The 21,754-nt window shown below is 38.1% G+C and overlaps 1 protein-coding gene and 1 non-coding gene across 2 annotated transcripts in view; both read right to left on the reverse strand.

Moving 5' to 3' along the window:
* Positions 1–2,900: 2,900 nt before the first annotated feature.
* Positions 2,901–3,005, reverse strand: LOC132532032 (U6 spliceosomal RNA). Its single transcript, XR_009544293.1, has one exon. It is a non-coding gene; the product is annotated as a U6 spliceosomal RNA (small nuclear RNA).
* Positions 3,006–17,022: 14,017 nt separating this feature from the next.
* SANBR (SANT and BTB domain regulator of CSR) overlaps positions 17,023–21,754 on the reverse strand; it is a 74,287-nt gene continuing 69,555 nt past the window's right edge. The window contains exons 20-21 of the mRNA XM_060168768.1: positions 19,791–19,882; positions 17,023–18,901 (exon numbers count right to left, since the gene is read on the reverse strand). Of these exons, the coding sequence (XP_060024751.1) occupies positions 18,865–18,901; positions 19,791–19,882 (129 nt within the window). The 3' untranslated portion in view covers positions 17,023–18,864. The remainder of the gene's footprint in view (positions 18,902–19,790; positions 19,883–21,754) is intronic.

Below are 21,754 nucleotides of genomic sequence, written 5' to 3' on the forward strand. Positions count from 1 at the left end.
TCAAATTGATCACTTGATAGCAAATATATTTCCTTAGTTCTTAACAAGCCTACTATGTAAAAGTAAAATCCTAAAAAATAGGGCTTCCCTGGCGGCACAGTGGTTAAGAATCCCTCTGCCAATGCAGGGGACATGGGTTTGAGCCCTGGTCTGGGAAGTTCCCACATGCCGCGGAGCAACTAAGCCCGTGTGTCACAACTACTGAGCCTGCGCTTTAGAGCCCGCAAGCCACAACTACTGAGCCCGCGCGCCTAGAGCCCGTGCTCTGCAGCAAGAGAAGCCACTGCAATGAGAAGCCCAAGCACCACAACAGAGTAGCCCCCACTCGCTGCAACTAGAGAAAGCCCAGGCACAGTAACGAAGACCCAATGCAGCCCAAAATAAAATAACTAAAAAAATAAATAAATTTTAAAAAATAAATAAAATACTAAAAAATAGAGCTACTCATATTTAAAACTTTAATTTTGTCATACGTATACATTTAATACCATATGTCTTGGGAGCTCTCTCCTAAATACCAACTTATTAAAATATAAACTTCATATCTCATGATATAGAATTCTTTTTATCTAAAATATTGAACCTATATGGCAAGGAACAGAGCAAAACAAAACTTTCTTTAAAAACAAAACCAAAAAACAAATATACTTCAAATACGCTACTATCTAAATCCTGAGTTTCAGTTCTTGGCTTTAGGTAGGGAATCCAAAGAAATCTTGTTATCCAAATCTATTTGTTCCTGGCTATACTAGCCAATAGCAGGAGTTTAGATAGCCAAGAAATTATCCAAAAGATTACTTGAATCTCAAGTTCCTGAGTTTGGATAGCAAGGGTTGCCTTGGGCATTTTTCTCCACATATATGCACAAAGATGTTATAATTACTCAGATATATCATCTATCAGAAACAGTTCATCATTCTGTACTTTTCTTTCTCTTCCCTCATCCCTAAAACCCAATCAAGTCCTGAAAACTTGTATCTCCTTACTCAAATCTATTTCCCTCCATAATTCTCACTTACTCCAACAAGTCTCTTAATGGTCACCATGTAAATCATGCCTCTCTTTGGTCCATTGTTTACACTGTAACCGGAGAAAATATTCCAGACATTTTAATCATGCCACTGCCCTGTTTCACACCCTTCAGTGGTTCATCATTGCCCTTAGGATCAAAGCCTATGTCTCCAGAGCTTCATCCCACATCTTTTCCTGCTACCCTGACTCTATTCCAGGCACATCAAACTATTACACTTGCCTTTTATCCTGAAAGATTCACATCCTCTTATCTCCAGGGCCTTGTTTATGCTGTCTCCACCTTCCTAGAACAATGTCATCCCCTTCATGTGGATAGCCTCTACTTCAGCTCTACGCCTAAAATGTTACTTTCTTTGGAGAGGCACCTCCTGATCTCCTTTCTCCTCATCTGAAGAGTAGATTAGGGGTCTATTCTCTGAATCCCATCAGAACCCATGCTCCCCACTGCACAGCAGTCTATTTTGTGAAGCACCTTATCTATACCCCCTAAACTCTAGGAGTATAGCCAGTATCCCTAGTTCTTAGCACAGTGTAGACACACAGTAAGTGTATGCTCAATAAATATTGCTGCCTGGATGAATTAACATTTCCAATAAAATTAGTATAACCTGCTCTATAAACTCAAATACACATATATTTGCAATGCTTTTATTTTTTCCTAACAATTGCTTAATTACCTAAAAGCCCTTTTAGCAGGAAGCCCATTATGTCCCACTTGTAGAACACTCCCCCATAAATTGCCCAGATACCCCAAGAGATAACTTATTCAGTCTATAGCAGGTTCTGTTCTCTTCTTAATTGGAGTCTGATCAATTGGCTAATGCCATAGTTTCTCATTATCTCACATTGTCACTTTTGGAAACTGGTCCCCCTCGATCCAAAAGGCACTGCTTGTCCACTGCTTGTGGATGACGCCCTTGCCTGTCTATATTCCTGCTATGAGGTCGAACTCTCTGAAGGAAGATAAGTTAAGTTTGCCAAGGATGTTCCACATTTGGCCCCCCAAGGGCCCACTCTTAACAATCAGCCAGAGCAGCTCACACACAGCCACAGGAGGGCTGGGTCAGGACGACTCAAGGTATCAAGGTTCCAGAACCACATTTCTCCCTTTCCCTCCAGCAAGCACCACTTCCCAAAAAAATGAGGCAGTTTCTTGTTTATTTTGTTTATATCAAGACACAGAAAGTCTTGCTATGCCCTTCTCCCAGGACATTCAGAGCTCCCTACTGTTTGTCTATCCTTCTAAGTAAGGCTTTGCTTGTCATTCTCTATCCTAGCCTGTGATCTGAAAGAAAGGAAAAGCACAAATTTGATCTTTTGCAGAGTACTTTTCTGGTCAGGCACCATGGCATGTCAAGAAAGAAGAGACAGGTATGGAAAGATACTGAACTAGTTGAAGTTTGGAAACTTAAGTCTATCCTAATTTTGCAATCAACTGGTTGGCCTAATGACTTTAGCCTCTTTAGAGCTCAGTTTTTATCATCTGAAAAAGCAGAAGACACTTTGATCCTTTCCAGCTCTTTCGAATTCTATAATTTCAATATTTTTCTTAAAAATCAATTTTGTTGAAATATGATTTACATATAATGAAATGCATTTCAAGTATGCAGTTTCAAGTGTTTTGACAAATTTATACTATTATCAAGTTATAAACCATTTCCATCACCCCAAAATGGAATTTCCATTTCCATCATAGTTCCCCCTCATGCCTCTCTGCAGTGAATTCCCCCGCCCTAGGCAACCACTGATCTGCTATTTGTTACTATAGATACAGTTTTTCCTATTCTAGAATTTCATGTAAACGGAATGATACAGTATATACTCTTTCTAGTTTACTATTTTTTATCATGGTAACATATGTATAACAAAAAAATATGGAATGCTTCATAAATTTGTGTCATCTTTGTGCAGAGGTCATGCTAATCTTTCCTGTATAGTTCCAGTTTTAGTATACATGGTGCCAAAGTGAACACAGTATGTAAAACACAGTATGTAAAGACCTCTTTCGTACCTGGGTTTGTTTTTTGTTTTTGCATGGCATAATATTTTTGTGATTCACTCCTGTTATTGCATGTTCAAGATATTTTAAATATATTTTTTAAGGAAATAGTGCTTTTAGACTGGATACTTTTTTGAATACCACCATTCAAATATTAAAAAGTTAAAAAGGGACTTCCCTGGTGGCACAGTGGTTAAGAATCCAACCCATGGGAACATGGGTTCAACCCCTGGTCCAGGAAGATCCCACATGCCGCAGAGCAACTGAGCCCGTGGGCCACAACTACTGAGCCTGCACTCTAGAGTGCATGCACCACAACTACTGAGACTGCGCCCCTAGAGCCCGTGCTCCACAACAAGAGACGCCACTGCAATGAGAAGCCCACATACTGCAACGAAGAGTAGCCCCCCGTCACCGCAACTAGAGAAAGCCCTCATACAGCAACAAAGACCCAACGCAGCCAAAAATAAATAAAATAAATTTAAAAAGTTAAATAAACTTGAGTAATTTCTTGATTTCACATTGTATTTGTTTATTAGCAAAGAAAAGGATCCTCTGCTATTTATTTTCAGAATTGATTGATTTCACAGGTGAGAACGTAATGGTAGCCGATATAAGGATGATATCAGAGGAGGGCAACAGGGATAACTCTAAGGTAGCAGGTAATGGCAACCCATTGTGAGGAGAGCATTGGAGAGAGTGGCAGCAGCAGGGGCAGGAGATTGGCTCATACAGAGGATTCAACACATAATAAAAAGTATTTCAGGGACTTCCCTGGTGGTCCAGTACGTAAGACTCCACACTCCCAATGCAGGGGACCCAGGTTCAATCCCTGGTGGGGGAACTAGATCCCGCAGGCATTTCGCAACTAAGAGTCTGCATGCCTCAACTAAGAAGTCCACATGCCACAACTAAGAAGCCCACGTGCCACAACTAAGGAGCCCACATGCCACAACTAAGAGTCTGCATGACACAACTAAGAGTCTGCATGCTGCAACTAAGAGTCCGCATGCTGCAACTAAAAGATACTGCGTGCCACAGCGAAGATCTGGCATGCCACAACTAAGACCCAGCACAGCCAAAATAAGTGAATAAAATGAAATATTTAAATATATATATATATTTCAGATAATGGTAGCCAGATTTCGCACTGACTGACAAGGAAGAAACAAAAACAAAAAGGGAGAAAATTAGATGAATCCCGTGTTATTGAACTGGGTTTGGAATTATCAATGTGAAATAATAGTTTACAATACAGGTGGATAGTTATAGAAATAAATATAGAAGGAAGGTATATACTTATACTTCCTAGGTCTGACCACAGAGTGGGACTGGAAGCAGAAATATCCTAGTAGAGTATATCTAGGACCTAGATGTTGGTTTCTAAATAACATCATCACTAAAAGGAACCAGTGTTCCTTGAATAAATAGCTGATTCCAGAGAGGAACAGGGAAAATACCAGTTGAGCTTGGAACATCTTATTGTGCTGAGAAGTATGGAAGTGATAAAAAGTAAGTGATGGAGAGATGCCAAGAGGACTCAGGATCTGGCTTGAAGGGGCTCCCACTGGCCAAGTCTGGGATAATTTGAGCATCGAACCAATGATACATATATATATTTTTAAACCCCATTTCTGGTACATGGTAGCAGAGTCACCACAGGCATTTAATCACCTTGAGCCTCATTATATTTCTTTTTTTAAAAAAATTAATTAATTAATTTTATTTATTTATTTTTGGCTGTGTTGGGTCTTCGTCGCTGCGCACGGGCTTTCTCTAATTGCAGGGAGCGGGGGCTACTCTTCTTTATGGTGCATGGGCTTCTCATTGTGGTTTCTTCTCTTATGGCCGAGCATGGGCTCTAGGCGCATGGGGTTCAGTAGTTGTGGCACATGGGCTCAGTAGTGGTGGCTCGTGGGCTCTAGAGCGCAGGCTCAGTAGCTGTGGTGCACGGGCTTAGTTGCTCTGTGGCATGTGGGATCTTCCCAGACCAGGGCATGAACCTGTGTCCCCTGCACTGGCAGGCAGATTCTTAACCACTGCGCCACCAGGGAAGCCAGAAATCACTTTTAAAAAATATATTTACTATCTTGGCCAGAATTCCTTAGAACTCTTTTTTTTTTCCCCCTAGAATTCTTTAGGCTCTGTTAGGATGCATTTGCTTGCAAGTAACAGGAAATTTAACTCAACTGTCTGAAACAATAAAAAAAAAAAGCATGTTCTCACAAAACGTTCTGAGGTAGTTTAGCCAAAGTGTTAATCGTCAGCCCCAGATTTTCATTAAATTGTTCCCCTCTTTCGTCTCTCAGCATAGCAGCTTTGTCCTCCTCTCTTGGCTCTCCTCATGACTGCAATACGGTTTCAGCAACTCCAAGCTTAATGTTCTGACAATACAACATCCAAAGGCCTGAAAGGGAAGAAGAGTACATCCCTTACTCGTGCCTATTTTTAAACATCAGGGAAATTTTCCCAGGAGCGCTACAACAGACTTTCCCTCACCTCCCATTATCCATAATCACATGCTTCTCCTTAAATGAACCACTGGCAAGGGAATTTGAATCACCATTACTAGGCTGGACAAATCAAAATTCATCTTCTGGGGCTAGTAAAGGGTCAGCTTCCTTTACAAGCATTTTAACACTTAATACCTGAACAAAATTGGAATTCTATTAGCAAAGAAAGAATGGAAGAGCTGCTGGGTAAGCAACCAACATTATCTTCCACATAACACTCCTTAATTTGACTGAATAATATTTAAAGATTTCTTTAGATAGCTCTGTTTTCCAGTGTATAGGAAAGTTAAAAGAATATATGTTATATTTAGTGGATTAATGAATTTATTTCACCACATTCAGGGACTTGATTTTTATAAATCCAATTATAACCAGTTCAAACCTCCACTCACAGTCCCCTCACTCCTTTGAATCACATCCATCCCACTGCTGGCTTCCCTGGACACATAATTCACTTATCTAGTCACTGGCTTCCTCTCACCCTCAGCAGTCACTGAGATGGATTCACATCTTCATCTGATCACCGTCTATGTGGCCCAGTAGAGACCAAGGTATAGCTTGAATGGAGTAGGAAAGAAGGGTGAGAGATGAACAAAGGGACTGTAGGGACGACGACCCTGCCCCCTTCTCACATATGTTGATTCTAAAAGTGGAAAACCAAAAAACAATGTTTACATTACTGTGATTGTGTAAATACCGTTCACTGAAGAGCCAAAGACTTTTCTCTGATTGTACTTTCTTCTCTGGTTCCAGTGCATGACTGAAAGAAGGTCCTCTTCATGTCTCTCCTCTGTTGGGTCCCTTGTTTTTTGGGTAACCACACCTTCTTTTCCTTTTGCTGGTGTATTACATACACAAATAACCTCCTGAGAAAGTACGTATGGAAGGTAAACTTCCTGAGTCATTGATTAACTAAAAGTCTCTCCACTCTGCTCTCATACCTGATAGTTTAGGCACAGAATTGAAGACTCAAAGCATTTTCTATTGTCTTCTTTGCCTTGCTCCATTGTCCTCTACTTTCCCATGTTGCTCTTGAGAATACAACGTCATCTCGATTCCCTGTAATTTGACTATGGCTTGGTTTTTTCCCTCTGTGGAAGGTTTTAGAGTCTTCTCTTTATCTGTGGCATTGTGAATTTCACTACGCTATAGATACACCTTGTTTTTTTATTCTTGATTTTTTTTTGGCATCACTTACTTTTACTTTTTATTGTAAAAAGCACATACAAGAATTTTAAGAAATTATTAATATATGACAAATCAGAACCACGGTTGAGTTATTAAACCCATTTTTGTATACATACACTAAAATTCCAAAAGTAGAATATCATTAAATATGAGAAATATGGTAGCACTATCATATATACACAGCTCACACAGAGATCTGTCTGGGTCATCTCTGAAGCTTTTATGTACATGTCATTGATACAAAAAGCCTGCAATTGAACTTCTACTCTCCAATTGTCCTTTTCCTGAGATATATGGTTAAATATTTAAGGAACTTTAGAGATATAAAGAAAATGCATTGAATGCTAAGGGTTCTATGTGCTTTACTCTGAACAATTGTGCACTCTACCTTGAGAAAAAACTTTTGTAGTCCATTCCTAGCTAAGGTAGTGGAAGACTCTTCTAGTTCCTTTTTAGTCAGTTTAAGTTTTTCCTAGTCAGTTATTTGAGGGCAAAGTACAAAAATAGCTTGGGAACCAAATCCCATTTTTACATTGTTAAGTTCATTATAAAATGCCACTCAATTTTTTTTTTTTTTTTTTTGCGGTATGCGGGCCTCTCACTGTTGTGGCCTCTCCCATTGCGGAGCACAGGCTCCGGACGCGCAGGCTCAGCAGCCATGGCTCACGGGCCTAGCCGCTCCGCGGCATGTGGGATCTTACCGGACTGAGGCACGAACCCGTGTCCCCTGCATCGGCAGGCGGACTCTCAACCACTGAGCCACCAGGGAAGCCCGTCAACTCAATTTTTAAAAGTCACTAAAAGGACACTTTCTGCAGCAAAAAAGGGCTAAGTTCAAGTTTTTGTTGTTTGACAAAGACACAATAATGCAATACATAGGTCATATAATCATTACAGCCTAAAGTGAAGTGTATGCAGTTTAGGGAAAAACAACTTTGCAATTATTTGTTTCTCGTCTCCTTCCCAAACAATGAGGAGAATCTCTTGTCATTTTATATATGTACTTCTTTTTTAAACCTTAGTTTATATGCTGAAAGTTTACTAATCTATTTATATTCAAAATGTATAATGGCACTTTTCTAGACACAGTGGCTTCTCAGTGGTTTAGCTGAGTTCTTCTGTATACAATGAATTGACTTCTAGGTAGTTGACAACTCCTGGGTGGGGCTCTCTCCTAGAATGTTTGTTTCAGTGTGGATGACAAGAAGCTGGGCACAATTCTCCCAGATGCCCCAATCCAAGTCTGCTCTTCTATTTTAATTTCTCATTTCAGCCAGTGGCTCTTCCAAGAAAAAAATCTTGAGATTATCCTCAATTTTCCACCCCTGTCCTACCATTTCATAACTCAATTTCCAAGTTTTGTTGATTTTATTTCCTAAACAGCTCTTGACTCTCATGCTTCCTATTTCATCCCCACTTAATCATTTTATGTGTCAATTTGGCTACATTATAGTACAATTTGGCTGTGTTGGGTCTTCATTGCTGCATGCGGGCTTTCTCTAGTTGCGGTGAGCGGGGTCTACTCTTCATTGCAGTGCACGGGCTTCTCATTGCAGTGGCTTCTCTTGTTGCAGAGCACGGGCTCTAGGTGCGCGGGCTTCAGTAGTTGTGGCATGTGGGCTCAGTAGTTGTGGCTCGCAGGCTCTAGAGCGCAGGCTCAGTAGTTGTGGTGCACGGGCATACTTGCTCCACGGCATGTGGGATCTTCCCAGACCAGGGCTTGAACCTGTGTCCCCTGCATTGGCAGGCGGATTCCTAACCACTGCGCCAACTGGGAAGTCCCAAAACTTTAAAACTTTTGAAAGTAAATATTGGTGTAAATATTTGAAAAAGAAAGGATTTCTTAAATGAGACTCAGAAAGTACTAACCATAAGGGAAAAAACTGTCATATATGACTACATTAAAGTTAAATTCCACGAACAGAGGCACCTTAAACAAAGTGGAAAGCAATGCCACAGTCTGGAAGAAGATATTTATAGTGCATAGAATCAATAAAGGATTAGTAGCCAGATTATAAACATATCCTACAAAATTAGATTTTTAAAACCCAATAGAAAAATGGGCAAAGGATATCAACAGGCAATTTTTAAAGGACTAAACACACTTGGGCAATAAACACCTGAATATATGCTCAACCTCAGTAATAATCAGGAGCATATAAATAAAAATAACAAGTCACCATTTCATACTCATTAGACTAATAAAAATTAAAGTCTATCAGTACCTTGGTAACCATTCACAAACATTCAGACCCTAAAGGTAGGAATGGGGATGCTTTGAGGTGATCACGTCTTGTTTTGGCCAATTAAATGTGAGCAGAAGTGATGTCCGTCACTTCTGTGCAGAAACTTTCACAGCCAGAGTGCGAGCCCTTTAGTTCTTTCTCCCTGCCTCTCAGAAGCATGTGTCAGGATGGATCCTCTCAGCCCAGGTCCCTGAGTGACTGTGACAAACGGCCCTTCACTGTTTACCTGCACTGTACTTGCAGCAAGAAACTAACCTTTGAATTAAGTCACTGGTGGTTCTTGGTTATTGTGGCTTAATTTAGTCATCCTGATGATACAACCTTCATTGTTGGTGAGGAAGCTGAACAACAGGGACTCTCACATACTGCTAGCAGGAGGCCAAGCTGGTACAGCAACTCTGGAGAAAAGTTTGGAAACTTTTAGTCAATTTGTGCAACTCATATATGCACAAGGACAATGATGGAGAGTTTTTATTGTAGCATTATTTTAAGAGAAAAACTGAAAATAAACTCAATGCCCACTGACAGGAAATAGATATATATATTTTTGTAGATTCATAGAATAGATGACTATAGAGTAGCTAAAATAAATAAACAGAAGCTATCTGTCTCAAAATGTATAAATCTCAAAACCATAATTTAGAGTATAAAAAATCATATAAGGAGATAAGTTCACTATATAAAGTTTAAATAGTATATTATGTTACGGATACATAGTATATGTAGTAAAAGTATCACAACATGCATGGGCATAATAAACATCAAATTTCAGAGAAGTGTTTACTTCTGGGAAAGGAAGAGCTAGAAGCAGTGTCATCTATGTAGGGTGAGGGTATTAGAAATGCTTCATTTCTTAAAAAAATATACATATATCATATTATTATGTTAAAATGCTGGGTGGTAGGTACCTGAATGTTTGTTGTATTATCCTCTGTACTTTTCTGTCTAGTTGAAATATTTAATAATTAAAAAGAAAACATAGGCAAACAACAATGAAAAGAAAGAGCATCTATAATTCTGCCTTACCTGCTCCATCCCTGAAATGACCTCTATTAACATATTGGTGTAAACCTGTCTAATGCTTCTCTGTGTCTTTGTGTCTCTGCCCAGCTGGCTAGGAGGAACAGGGTGGCAAGTCTTCAGATAACTGCAGCGAGGACAGTGCAGAGTTTCGCAGGCTAGATATTTTGGACCTCAACTTACTCATTTAGAAGACATAATTATGCTAAGTTAATATATTTCTTAAAAGGAGAAACAGTTCATTATTCTATATTTAAGAATTTGCATTAATTCATTTCCCATCACTTATTTTGATTTTTTAAACATTTTTCCTCTCAATTTTTCAGAACTATTAGAGACTTCTAAATGCATATAAAACCTTTAGAATAAACATACAGAAGCATGGCTATGAGAACAGAAAATTCTGGCATTGAAGAAGGGCGTCGTATTTAAGTTTGATCTTTTAAGTGGTGTTTCTCGTTTTGTTTTTCTGCTTTTCTACCTTTTTCTCATTTGCCTTCTAGGATTCCTTATTAGCTAAAATTCCTCTTATCAGCTCTCTCCCCAACATTCTGTTTCCTTCTACAAACAATATGCGTATGCACACTTGGTAAGGAAGACTAAGCAAGCATGAAGCTTAATGTGATTTAATTTAAACTATGGTTTCCTTGAGCTTTTAGCGCCACCTTGTGGCAGCACTCTGATGTCAGAATCTATGCTTTCCTGATTTCTTTTTATGCTCCTGAACACAACTCTGACTGAGGTTTACAGTATTAGTCATTTAAAGATATCATGTCACATAGCAGTATGGTTCTCAACGTGTCTGCAATAGAGTCACCTGGTGACCTTTAAAAAAATACTAACCTAGGCCCACTCCAGAACCACTGTCAGAGAGACTTACACTGATTTGTTGGACAAAGCTAGATGTCATTTAACAAATATTCAGCTATTGCACATCATGTACTGGGAAAAAGTCATGTTTCTTCCCTGAGTATACGACTACTTAACATTAGAAATGAAAAATGCACTTTAGAAATCCCCGCTCAAGTATTTGTTCTTGATGTAAAATAATTCTGACAGTTGCCTACGTTTCTTGCTGAAGTTTCACTTTCTCTTAATTTTTTTTGAAATTCTCACCGGCATGTGGGATCTTAGTTTCCCAACCAGGAATCAAACCCGTGCCCGCTGCAGTGGAAGCGTGGAGTCTTAAACCACTGGACCGCTAGGGAAGTCTCTGAGAGTCTCATAATTTCAATGGTCAATAGCTTCTGGTTGGCTCAAATTTTTTTTTTTTAAAGATTTTTTGATGTGGACCATTTTTAAAGTCTTTCTTGAATTTGTTACAATATTGCTTCTGTTTTATGTTTTGGTTTTTGGCCGTGAGGCATGTGGGATCTTACCTCCCTGACCAGAGATCGAACCCTACCCCCTGCATTGGAAGGTGAAGTCTTAACCACTGGACCACCAGGGAAGTCCTCAATTTTTTTCTTTAATTTGGGAAAATATATTAACTACAGACAAGCATAGTCTAAACAACCTACCACTCAAAATTAACAAATGTGAACACTGTTGTTTGTTTCATATATAATTTTACTAATACAGCATAAGAGTTGGTTGGGGAGTCAAGGTCAATAACAACAACAAAAGCAGTGAGAACATCTGACTGCTAAACTGTGGAAACGTTGTGAATGCAACATGATTCAGAGAAGAGAGAGGTCAGCAGATTCATGGAGAAGGTGAGATTTGAGCAGGGACCTGGAGCAAGGGGAAAACTTCAATAGGTAGCAAAGCAAGAGAGCACTCTAGATGGGAGAACAGCATGAGGCAAGGCCAAAAGTGGGAATGAGCACAACGTAGTTACTTCTAAATAATAATGGTCTAATAATATTTTACATTTTTTGAGCACTTACATATGTCAGGCACTGTTCTAATTGCTTTACATGCATGTGTTAACTTGTTTAACATAGCAATACCGTCATCAAGGGCACATTGCTCAGGTCATTCTTTTCTGTTTCTCTTAGACAAGTTGCCATGTCTGGGACTCAGTTTCTCCATCTGGAAAAAAAAAGCAGATAATACTGTTCTGTGCATGGATATGTGTATATAGGTAAACACAAGAAGAGACTAAATAGAAAATGATATACCTGTTAGGGTAAATTGGTAGATAAATGGTAACTCTATGTTTAATTTCTTTTGAGGAACTTCCAGACTGCTTTGCAAAGTGCAAAATAGCTGCTCCATTTTACATTCTCACCAGGAGTTCATGAGGATTCCAATTTTGCCACATTCCTGGCAACATTATTAGGTGGTTTTTTGGTGATAGCTATTCTACTGGGTATGAAGTGGTAACTCGTGGTTTTCATTTGCATTTCCCTCATGGCTAATGATGTTGAGCATCTTTTCAAGTGGTTTTGGCCAAATGGCCATCTTCTTTAGAGAAATGTCTATTCAAATCCTTTACCATTTAAAAAACTGGGTTGTCTTTTTTAAATTTTGAGTTGTAAGAGTTCTTTATAAATTCTGGATATAAGTCCCTTATCAGATACGTGATTTGTAAATATTTTCTCCCATTCTATAGGCTGTCTTTTCACTTTCTTGATTGTGTCCACTGAAACACAAATGTTTTTAATCTTGGTAAAGTCCAATTTATCTATCTTTCCTTTTGTTGCTTGTGCTTTTAGTGTCTTACGTAAGTATCCATTGCTAAATCCAAGGTTGTAAAGATTTACCCCTGTGTTTTCCTCGAAGAGTTTTACAGTTTGCTTTTACAATTAGGTCTTAGATCCATGTTGAATCAATTTTTTTGTATATAGTGTGAGATGGGGTCTAACTTCACTCCTTTGCATGAAGCTATCATTTTCCCAGCACCATTTGTAGAAAAGACTATTCTTTCCCCATTGAATGGTCTTGGCACTATTGTTGAAAATCCGTTGGCCATAAATAGATAGGTTTGTTTCTGGACTCTCAATTCTGCTTCATTGATCTGTATGTCTGTCCATATGCTCGTACTACACTGCCTTGATTACTGCACCTTTGTAGTAAGAGTTGAAATCAGAAAGAGTGAACCCTTTGTTCTTTTTCAAAATTGTTTTGGCAGTTCTGGGTCCCTTGAGTTTCCATATGAATTTTAGGACTGGTTTGTCAGTTTCTACAATGAAGCCAGCTGGAAATCTGACAGGAACTGTGGTGAATCTGTAGATCAAGTTGAGGGGTATTACCATCTTAACAATATTAAGTGTTCTGATCCATGAACATGGGATAATCTTCCCATTTATTTAGATCTTCTGTAATTTCTTTCAATGATATCTTGTAGTTTTCAGAGTACACATTTTACACTTCTTTTGTGAAACTTATTCTTATTTTATTCTTTTTGATGCTATTGTAAAGGGAATTTTTAAAAATTTCATATTCATATTTTTCATTGCTAGTATATAGAAATAAATTGATTTTTGTATATTGATTGTATATCCTGAAATCTTGAACTTAATTATATGTTCTAATAGTTTTTTAGTGGATTTCTTGGGATTTTCTATATACAAGATCATGTCATCTGTGAATAGATATGGTTTTACTTTTTTTTTTTAATTTATTTTATTTATTTTTGGCTGCGTTGGGTCTTCGTTGCTGCGCGCGGGCTTTCTCTAGTTGCGGTGAGTGGGGCTATTCTTTGTTGCGGTGCGTGGGCTTCTCATTGCGGTGGCTTCTCCTGTTGCGGAGCATGGGCTCTAGGCGCACAGGCTTCAGTAGTTGTGGCTCGCGGGCTCTAGAGCGCAGGCTCAGTAGTTGTGGCACACAGGCTTAGTTACTCCGCGGCATGTGGGATCTTCCCGGACCAGGGCTTGAACCCGTGTTCCCTGAATTGGCAGGTGGATTCTTAACCACTGTGCCACCAGGGAAGCCCTACTTCTTTTCCTATTTGGATGCATTTAATTTTCTGGCATGGAAGACAAATTGCAAACCAATAGACAAAAAAGAAAGAAAGAAGGGGTTTCCCTGGTGGTCCAGTGGTTAAGACTTTGCCTTCCAGTGCAGGGGGTGGGGGTTCAATCCCTGGTCAGGATCCCACATGCCTAGGGGCCAAAAAACCAAAACATAAAACAGAAGCAATATTGTAACAAATTCAATAAAGACTTAAAGAGAAAAAAGAAAAGAAAAAAATAATGATGTAATAATGTCAGATTTGTGATTTGTACAGAAATAAACTATGATGATGTAATGAGAGTGACTTGGGTAGCTACCTTAGACTGGGGACATGGAAATGCCTCCTGTGAGGAAATGACATCTAACCTAAAATCTGAATTATAATAAGGAGGCTTCTAGACAGTGGGAACAGTCATGTGAAGGAACTAAATGGTGGGAATGAGCTTACTTATTGGAGGAGCAGGTAGGCCACGTGACTGGAATATAGTAGCAAGAGGGGAAAGGAGACTGAGAGGCAGCCAGGGGCTAGTCTGTGTGGGACTTCGTAAACCCGGGCAATGGAAGTTGGATTTTATTCTAGGCTTGATGAGGTGCTACTGGAGTGTGATGTGATCTGATTCACATTTCAAAAGTACTGTAGTTGCTTTGTGAATAACAGAGGTTAGAGTGGGAGCTGGAATCACTTCGGAGGCTTGGAGATGTTAATAACTTGGAGTGATGGATTACGGCGATGGAGAGAAGCAAATGGATGTAGGTTTTATGTCAGACTTGGCCAATGAATTGGATGTGGGGAGTGAAGGAAAAAGAGGAATAATGAGGAATTTCTAAACATTCGGCTTGTGCACTTGAGTGGGCAGTAGTGCCATTTACTGAACGAGCAGGGAGTTGGTGGTGGGTTGGGGAGACATAACACAAGTCCTGCTTTTATTACGTTAAGTTGGAGACACCTACTGATATTCCAAATACAAATCTCAAGTAGGCACTTGGATAAACAAGGCTAGAACCACAGGGAGTGAGCTGGGATCACTTGTTTTCAGTTTGAAGGAGCTGCCAGTGAGCCAGGAGGCACTCTAAGAGAAAATGTTTCAGGTAATCCAAGGTAAAATTGTTTCAAGGTGTTGGAACGTGCTGATAGACCTAGACTTCAATCCCAGTGTGCGGATTACTTTAACTCCCTGAACTTTCTTCTCCACCTATAAAACGGGGATAATACCCGATTTGGGGGTTTATTGTGAGACTGAAGGAGATAAGGCACCTTAAGAGAGCTAGCAGCATTCTCAGCAGCTACTAATTTAGCAACCACTCTTCTACAGTTTGATAACTACTCTTGTCATAGACAAGTAGTAAAAGCGAAACTAGCTACGTTTTCTCAAGGAAAGATAATCTTGGAAGGAGAGCTGCTATAAGACCATGCTGCAGCCTCACTCTCTCCTTCAGTACCTCTTTGAAGACAGCACAGGTCACTCACCACCACACAGCAGGAAACAGTTTTCCTACCTCTTCCTACAAATCCTGTTTACACTGCTTAAATGAGGCAAGAGGTTTAGTATAACAAAGTAACAAATGATGCCATAGCAACCACTGAACTATTATGTGCCTCTTTTCTTTCTTGCATTAAACAAACACACATCAGTCTTAGCAACTCAAGTTATAGGAAGAGGGATATCAATCTCCCATCTTAAAGACTTTTAAGGGCACTTCCCAAATATTAAAATAACAGCGAATTCCCTGGTGGTCCAGTGGTTAGGACTCCACACTCTCACTGCGAAGGGCCCGGGTTTAATCACTGGTCAGGGAACTAAGATCCCACAGTGCAACAATAATAATAGTTAACATTTCTGGAGGCCTTACGATTAGCCAGAAAATACTGTGCTAATTGTTTTAGATCTCTAAATCATTTACCCCGCCCCCACAACAGTCCTATAAAAGTGGAAATAATATTATCCCCATATCATCCTCCCCAATAGATCAGCTTTAAATGAGAGAGTTAGCCAATTAGAATTGGACTGGCTAAGGACTTCCCTGGTGGCGCAGTGGTTAAGAATCCACCTGACAATGTAGAGGACACAGGTTCGAGCCCTGGTCAGGGAAGATCCCACATGCTGTGAAGCAACTAAGCCCGTGTGCCACAAATACTGAGCCTGCGCTCTAGAGTCCGCACGTCACAACTACTGAGCCCGTGAGCCACAAATACTGAACCTGCGCGCCTAGAGCTTGTGCTCCGCAACAAAGAGAAGCCACTGCACCGCAACGAAGAGTAACCCCCACTTGCCACAAATAGAGAAAGCCCGCATGCAGCAACGAAGACCCAACGCAGCCAAAAATAAATAAATAAATAAAATTTAAAGAAGAATTGGACTGGCTATAGTTCTCAGTGCTATCCCAAGATTTACAGCCCAAAAGACATACTATAATTAGTGCACATGTACCATACCACTACCAGCTGTGTTCCCCTAATTTTTAAGGTCTTAAAAAACTCTTAGCTACTTGAGAGTTTAGACCTTTTCTCTTTCAAATAAATAAAGGATAACAAATACTAGGAGCCTTAACTATGCAAATTTGTAAATACTAATTTTCTACATAGCCTAGCATCACACCAAAGGAAAATTAGATTTAAGAAGTTTCATATTTACAATTAGATTTCATAAGACCTAACTATATATTTCTCTTAGCACTACAATTTATGGCTAGGTATCCCCAGTGCCTTTTAACTGAGCCATGTGAAAAGGTGAGGTTCATAATAGTTCTTTAAGGAACAGTTGAGGGTTGAAGAATTAATTCGAGATACTGGAGATAAAAGGGTTTTTGCTTGTTTGTTTGCTTTTATACTAAGATTTGCCTTTGGCAGATTAGCATGAAAGGGCTTCAGCCTCTGCTTCCAAAGCACTTAGCATATCTCACAATACCTGGCTGAGTGTTCTGAAGAAGGACAATAGCAAAATAGTCCAACAGTATGGAATCAGCACTGTTACCAAATTATCTTTTCTGAAGTATCTTACCCTTAAACGTTTTGCTGAATCTTTACCAGTACAAAGTTCACCTCTTCCATGAAAACCTGTGATCTAGAGCCCATCCGAACATTTTTGAGAAGATGGAATGATTCAGATCAGGGGACTTTGCAAACAACTTTTGTCATTAATGTTTATTTCAATTAAATAAATGTGAATTCAGAATTAATGGAAGATAAAACCTCGAAGTATTTGGCAAAACAAATGCTATTACGAGTTTGATTAAAATGTTTGTGGTACCTGTGCTATGAATTACAGACATCCACAAAATTAAAAGCACATTCTGAAGAAAATCAAATTCTGATAAATTCTGTTTGTAAAAATTCAGCGGTACAGTCCCCCCAGGGGAGAAGAAATTTGCCTTGCTACCATCAGTTAAAAATCAAATGAGCATATTTTCCTCTTTTAATTGTGACCGTCACAGCACTGTAGAACATGTACAAACCTAAATCCTTTTGATCAGAGTAAACTAAACAAGACGCTGGTATTTAACAGGGCGTACAGATCATGTAGTATAAAACATTTTCTTCTGAAAATAAAAATTTTATAATCTGTTTCAAAAATATCAAACAATTGAAAAATATATCGACTGCAACAAAATTTCCAAAGAGAAGTTCAAAAATCTTGGCAAAGCCATACGTATAACATCAAATAAAATCTAGCTTCATTTACCAACTAAAACACTCATTAAAAATAATGATTTCTGTACGTCTAAACTGAGTGTAACACTTGGACATTTCAACAGAAATTGCTGTTCTGTCATACACTATTAAAGTCTATTCTCTAATCTGAAGAAATTTCAATTATAAGGCAAAGGAAGACTAAAAATAGAAACAGTGCATCTTAAAGTTTTTCAGAGACCTACATACAAGTAATTTCCAAACGCATAATTTTTATATGCTTATGGTTTGGAACAAATTTTCCCTGAGCACTCTTTCTGCTTGGTTAGAAAATTAAAACATGATCTATAGAATAGAATTTGATTTTTATTTTTCTTAAATATATGCAATTTTTCATCCATCAAATGTATTTGGGAATCTTTCCTTCTAGACATCTCTAAAGTAATAACTAATTATAACTGTTTTAAGGGGCTATTCGAATGGCTATAGAAATATGGTTGAGTTTTAGTGCCCTGAGAACTGTACAGTGGGTGTCTCATACAACTGAAATGATTACTAGCCTTAAAATTATCAATGGTTATTTTAACAAATTCAGAATGGCACTAGCTTCACAGAAGAAAGAGGTAATAATCAGTAATTCCAGCTCAGATGACCAATAAGTACTAAAAACTAAAAAAAAAACCAAACCAACAACTAAAAAAAAAAAAAAAGAGTTGGATTAACATTGTACTTTCTATGGAATAATGCTGAAAAAAATTAAGGCTTCTGCCCAACACAAGAACTACTTCATCTTGAAAATTTATTTAATGCAGTCTTGAGATCTGTAACTCCTTAATAATCATGCAAACTTAAAATTAGCATCACTGGAAATTTCATCACACAAATTGCAGTTCTCAGTGCTATCCCAAGATTTACAGCCCAAAAGACATACTATAATTAGTGCACATGTACCATATCACTACCAGCTGTGTTCCCCTAATTTTTAAGGTCTTAAAAAACTCTTAGCTACTTGAGAGTTTAGACCTCTTCTCTTTCAAATAAATAAAGGATAACAAATACTAGGAGCCTTAACTATGCAAATTTGTAAATACTAATTTTCTACATAGCCTAGCATCACACCAAAGGAAAATTAGATTTAAAAAGTTTCATATTTACAATTAGATTTCATAAGACCTAACTATATATTTCTCTTAGCACTACGATTTATGTGGCTTGCAAGAATAATTAATAAATAACTTAAAACATTTAGAAGTCATCGTTCTGAAGACCTTCAAGAAGTGATGAGCAATTTCAGATGTCCAGAGGTGAGTCTTCTCTCTTCTTATATTTTAAGGTGCTTTACGCAAGCCGACCTTGACCAAAACGACTTTTAGACCTAGATTTTTTAAACAGAAAAGAAGGTCAGAGGTGCTTCTAAAACAATAAGTTGCCACTGCTTTAGGTCATGTTTGCTTGACAGTGTCAAAGTTTAATGAAACTTCATGTAGCTCCATAATCCATTTTCAAACATTCTTGGAGATGTATTTTGGAATTCAGATATTTTTTGAATTTCGGGGAAATAATATGTACATATATTGTATATTATGAATCTGGAGCAGTGCCCCACAACCAAACACATTAATACTTCTTCAGTGAAACAAATGAGCATTTACATTAAGTGGGATAAATAAAAACTATAAATAGTACCACAGTAGCTCAGGTCAGGCTTGAGTTGCCACAAATGTATGCAAAAAGCTTTTGGCTTTCTGAGCTTTCTGGATTTCAGAATTGCAGATAAGGCATTTGGATCTGTAGTATTAATAATCAAATCTCAGTAACTGTTAATCTTTCAAAGAAAATCTGTGCTGTAAAATGACACAGAACATACAAATTAGACTTTATTAAGAGAGAGAGAACAAGAAACAAGAAAGGTTTCAATGATTTATATAAAGTAGTAATATATTATCTATAAATAGCATAAAAATCCTGCTAATTCACACTATAGCTTACATTTTTATCAGCAGTTGGCTCAGAACGGAGCTGACTCAATAAACAGAAAACTTTTAAAAAAGTATACTTTCATTAAATTTTGTGATCATGACCTCTTCAAGTCTTAACTTTTAAGTTAAAATCTGGTTCTAATTAATGTCTGGATGATCAAATCCCCGAAACAAAATGAAACCAAACTCAAATTATGTGCTTCTAGTGTTCATATGATTTTTCCAAAAAAAAAAAAAAATCACTTCGAAGCTAGTGGCATTCTGGATTCATTTATGCGGATTCACCTTGTGTTTTTCTCCGAGCTGCTTTGCCGTGCACTGACTGGCACTGAGGCCTTGATTTGTGCTTCGAGCCTGGAATAAATACCTCCTGCAAACTGCACAGTAAAGGAGAAAAATTAAGTTATTATCTTTAAGGAACCAATAGAAGCTCTGCTTTATTGAAATGGCATTACTTTTTAACTTAGAAGTAATTTTATTTTGATTTTTTTTTTGATTTTTTAAATTCAGGCTCTGAGTCACAATTTTATATAAGTAAAATTCACCCATTTTAGTGTACTGTTCTGAGTTTTGACAAATGCATACAGTTGTGTAACCACTCATAATGGAGACATAAAACAGTTCAAATACCCCAAGAAAATCCCCTTGTGCCCCTTTTAAGTCCAACGATTTGACACTACCAATTCCTGGCAACCACTGACTTGTTTTATGTCCCTATACTTTTGCATTTACCAGAACATTATATAAATAGAATCATACAGATCATACAGTCTGTAGCCTTCTGAATCTGGCTCCTTTTGCTTAGCATAACGTGTAGGATATTCATCTATGTTGCAGCATGTATCAATAGCTCATTCTTTTTATCTATTCTACAGTCTTACTCATTTATCATGTAAAGGACATTTGGGTTGTTTTTAGCTCTTGGCAATTCTAAATAAAGCCACTGTAAAGATATGTGTGAAATGATCTGTATGGTGAGTAAACACTTAATGCTATAAGAAACAGCTAAACTGTTTTCCCAAGTAGGCATTCCCTTTTGCATCCTTACTAGCTATATACGAGAGTTCCAGTTGCTCTATATTCTTGCCAGCATATTTAAAAAACTTTTTTAGCCGCAGAGCAACTAAGCCTGTGTGCCACAACTACTGAGCTTGCCTGTGCTCTAGAGCCCTCAAGCCACAACTACTGAAGCCCGCACACCTACAGCCTGTGCTCCAGACAAGAGAAGCCACTGCAATGAGAAGCCCGCACACCACAACGAAGAAGAGCCCCCGCTCGACACAAATGGAGAAAGCCTGCGCGCAGCAACGAAGACCCAATGCAGCCAAAAAAAAAAAACCAAACTTTTTTAGACATTCTAGTGGGTGTATAGTGCTATCTTGCTGAGGTGTTAATTTACATTTCCCTAATGACTAATGATGTTGCATCTTTTCCTGTGCTTATTTGCCACCTGTATCCCTTCTTTCTGAAGTGTATGATTAATCTTTTGCCCACTTATTGTCATTGGGTTGTTTATTTTATTATTGAGTTTTGAGAATTCTTTATATATTTTGGATATAAATCCTTTATCAGATAAATATTTTACACATATATTCTCATAGTTTATGGCTTGTCTTTTCATTCTCTTAATAATGCCTTTCAAAAAGAAGTTTTAAATTTTGATGAAGTCCAATGTGCCAATTTTTTTCTTTTATGGATAATGCTTTTGGTGTGGTAGCTAAGAAATATTTGCCTAACCCATGGTGATAAAGATTTTTTTTCCTGTGTTTTGTTCTTGTAGGGAAGTAAATTTTTAAATAAAAGAATTAGGGGCAAGTGTTACTGTGAATACATAATACTGGTACTAATGATGATACATAATGTTATGACTAACATGTAATTCAGTAAGAGTAAGGTATTTCTTGTGATCATTTTCATCAAGATAACATCTTATTTTAAAGATAATGTCTAAGCACTGCATGCAGAGTTGATGAAAATTAGCAACTTCCAGGGGTCACCCTCCGGACAGTTAATCTGCTCTTGGTTAGACATTACACTTTCAGTAACAATGTACTTTACTATGTGTGTTATAGAGAGGACCTATGGACTGTAAGCGGTGGTGAAAAACTTATGTGAACAAACTGGCTAACCGGTACAGAATATAAAAATACATAAAAAATTTACTCTTTTAAAATTATAAAGCATCTTTATACTTATGATGAAAATAAAGTAGGAAGGCATATCCAAGCAAGCACAGTACACGAGTACAT

Source organism: Lagenorhynchus albirostris, chromosome 13, assembly GCF_949774975.1.
Source record: "Lagenorhynchus albirostris chromosome 13, mLagAlb1.1, whole genome shotgun sequence".
Classification (NCBI taxonomy): Eukaryota; Metazoa; Chordata; class Mammalia; order Artiodactyla; family Delphinidae; genus Lagenorhynchus; species Lagenorhynchus albirostris.